We start from the raw sequence: 3682 nt of genomic DNA on the forward strand, positions 1-3682 counted from the left end.
TCAGGCATTCGTCCGTTTAAATAATGAAATCGAAGAAACCGACATTTTTCTGCCCATTGGTCAATTTTTTATCAATTTTTAAGCATTTTTTTTACTCGATTCAAAAGCAATTTTCTGTGCGAATTTTTTTTTAAATTGAAAAACGAAATAAGATAGTAAATTTGCAATTTACAAGAATGCTAAGCTTTAATTGGAATTCACCAACCTTTGGAGGTAATTTTCTAGTTAATTTACTTCTGACAGCATGCGATCCCCACAAATTTCAATTGCAAAAATATCTCGACTTCTGCTCAAGATATAGCGAACACCCCCCCGCCTCAGAAGCAAGACAAACTAACCCGCTTCAAGATATACTACCTATAGCTCCATGTAGCCAAAAATATTGACGAGCGCCTGATTCCACCGTGTCATGACACATTTTACTCAAAACAACGACACGATCAGGCGCTGTGGCCTCAAGGACCGTTGGGTTTTTACCTCTTTTAACTCTTTTAGCACGCGCATTTTGCATGTTTTTGTTATGAGTTTGAGTTAAGAGAAGCACAATATTAAGGACGCAGCGATGGTCATTAAGTGCTGGTCAAAAAAATGAGAAAGACAGAAATAACCAATGTTGAGGGAAAGTAAAGAAGAAGAATATTAATTAAGGAGCACCTTCCAACCACCCGCATTCTGTGTATTTGAAGATCTTAATATTATTTTGGTGTACTTTAAAAGAAGAGACATAACTTCCTTATTCATAGATTATCTTATATTTCAATTTTTTTATCCCCTTTTTCTGAGCCTTAAAAAGACAGACAACACAGTATAATTCCATGCATGCTATCAACAATGCAAATTCGTGTGTTCTGATTTGTGTGGGATGGTTAGAAAAGTGCAGCACCACTGGCTTTGGTCTGCTGTTGAACAAATGTTTAGATTTAGTTTTAGTAAGAGTTTTGCAGCACTTTCAAACACAATAAGGTCATAAAATGAGTGTTGAATATTAGAGGTGTTACACGAGAGTAACAAAAACAAAAAAGGAGGAGAGTTCAGAACGACATATTATATTTGTAGGATAAAAGGAGCAAACCTCACCAGAGTACCATCCAACCACTCGCAGATCCGAAGTATGTGTCCGGTACACCGACAAAGAGTTAAGGTGAATGGTTGGCGGGTGCTCTAGTGTGCTTTGCTTCTTCATACCTATGAAACATCTATCGTCCCTATATGCCCTTCTTTTTTATGTTTGTCACTCTCTTGTAACACTTCTAATCTTCTGGCGCTCATATGACCTCATACAGTTGCGAGCTCCGTTAAACCTTTACTAAAACTAAACTAAACCCGGTCTAGAGCAGCCATTGGCGGTCAAGGGTCTCCACTCAATCCTGTTGTAGTATTTAACTTGGCCTTCTTCAGAAAAGCTGCAGTAGCGTGTCTATTTCCAGTCTTTTTTACTTTTACTTTTATCCGCCGCTTATACCCTTTTGGGTGTCGCAGGAAGAAAGAGACGTTTCTCTGTCGCCAGCCGGAGAGTTAGGGTCAGGAGAATGCCGTGGGTGGTTAATGTTTCCTGACTCCATCTATCTATTTCCAGTTGCCCAAGAATAATAATAGCATTCTTGTATTTTGTTCTTGGTCAGCGCTTTGCCCTTTCTCCCATCACTCTTAATTAAGGCGATATCCAAGACACATGTGAGAAAAATAATAAAGCCAAAAACATTCGTTTGTCAACTCATTATTAAGTTTTTATTGGGTATCGATGAAGCTTAGCTTCACTAGTCGTGGATCATTCTGTTTTCTTCTACTTCCATGAAACTTTCAGCATTTTTGTGCAAAAATGACCTTCAAAACATTTTGGTACAAAAATGATCTTTAACAGAACGAAAAAACAACAACAACCCAATCACACCCCCCCTCCCCAACAAACAAAATAAAACAGACTACAAAAAAACAACAACAAAAAACCCAAGACAAAACATCCCCTCCCTAAAAAACAACAACACATAGATCTAGATCTACAACCCCCCCCCAAAAAAAAAAAAAAAAACAAAAAAAAAAAAAAATAAATAAAATAAAACAAAACCACCAAACAACCAAACCAAACAAAACCCCAGCATATAGGCCTAGCTTACAACTCTCTCCCAGAACGAACCGATATATATATCGCATAGCCCTGCCAAGATTTTTAGGGTTCTCGGGGACATTGTCTATGGGAAATGTGGGAGGCTGTTGTCAAAAGACACTTGGACTTTGTTGAAACCGTCCATGATGACAGTGCTGTCGGTTTCTGAAAGAAAGGAAAGTAAAATCATTTTTTTTAAATGAGCGAATTCAGAGGAGCATAAGGTATCTTACTGGCTTTGATCTTTCTGTGTTACTCTGTTAAAGGTCTTCGTTTGAGCCCGGCGTAAGTCCAGATTATATTGTCGACTAAGTTCGTGTTGAACTCGCTTGATTTAATCATCAGTTAAGTTGATCTTCAATTTCTCGGGTCCCAGCACCTCTTCTTTACAGACCCCAACGGTTCAGTTGAACTTCGGATGAAATGATCTTTTTTCACTCCCCTGACGACATCAACTCATCTGTGGTCGGCTGGTTATGCAATACCAAAGACTCTCAACTACCAGTATTGGAGAATCTTTGGCAATACTGTACTGTACTCGTAACAAAGCTTACCTATTTTGGGGATGACGTCATTCAGAACTTCGCCATTGGCTGCCGTCATCCGGACGTTGATTGGTCCGGCTGGCCACTCCCCTTGGTTCATGACCTCCCAGTAGCCATCCAGGGTGTGCTTGGGGGTCACCCAGTCCTTACCTTTCTTGAGCTCAAGTGAGGTGATCGGAATTCTGGTAGAACGATATAAACAGTGAAATAAAGATTCTATTATAAAATAATTATGTTGCATGAATTATAAAGGTGCGTCCTCCCTCTTTATTCTCCCATTTTTGTTAATTTCTATTTATCCAGCTTTATCCTAGCAATAAAAGGTAATATTACACGTATTGTGTCAAAGAGCGTCTCTTTACTTAAACTGAAACCAAACTAAATAATCTTGTATCCACGACTTTTCTTTTGATGGCTCTAATGTTATTTTTAAAATAACAATAACATTTAGATCATTTAGGAGGTGGGCTTCTATTCTGCCTGTCAGAACCAACCCAAGCTGCTTGAGAGGGATACAGCATCCTGGCTCAAAGACCGAATTACTCGATTAATTAAAATCCGCCCCACTCGGAAATCGAACTGTTCAAGTAAGACTAAAACGTAGCCTAATCACCAAAAAATATTTGTCAATAAAAGTCTACTTAACCCTCCATTCCAAGCTCACTTGTCCAATTACACATATCCAGAGTCTTCATTCTTGTGGGGGTGCATGTGGGTCGTCGTGAAATCGTGCATAAAAGACAATCTAACTTTTAGGGGACTCAAGTGTAACAAGTGTACTTTGATCCTTAAAAAAAATCACGAACAAGTCTTCCCGTTGACACAATACACGTATTAATAAAGAAACCGGTTTTGCCATAACTATGACCTGCAAGTGACCACCAAGGCAAAGAAAGTTCTACAGCTCGTGGCAGTGACACCACCCATGTAAACGAGCTGGGGCTGCATGAGCAGACTCTAGGATGCTGAGGGTTGATGGAGAGAACAAAAGACGAGTGAGTACTTTCCGAGATTTACGTAAAGACGTCGAGCA

General features: G+C 39.2%; 1 protein-coding gene across 1 annotated transcript; it reads right to left on the bottom strand.

Annotated features, from left to right (window-relative positions):
- Positions 1–2041: 2041 nt before the first annotated feature.
- Positions 2042–2831, bottom strand: LOC106013350 (expansin-YoaJ; the record flags this gene model as incomplete). The annotated part of the gene is given in 2 exon segments (XM_013088832.1): positions 2042–2269; positions 2659–2831. Coding segments are annotated over 2 exon segments (253 nt in total), but the record flags the coding sequence as incomplete, so codon positions are not given.
- Between the last annotated feature and the right edge of the window lie 851 nt (positions 2832–3682).

Source organism: Aplysia californica, unplaced genomic scaffold (assembly GCF_000002075.1).
Source record: "Aplysia californica isolate F4 #8 unplaced genomic scaffold, AplCal3.0 scaffold00818, whole genome shotgun sequence".
Taxonomy (NCBI): Eukaryota; Metazoa; Mollusca; class Gastropoda; order Aplysiida; family Aplysiidae; genus Aplysia; species Aplysia californica.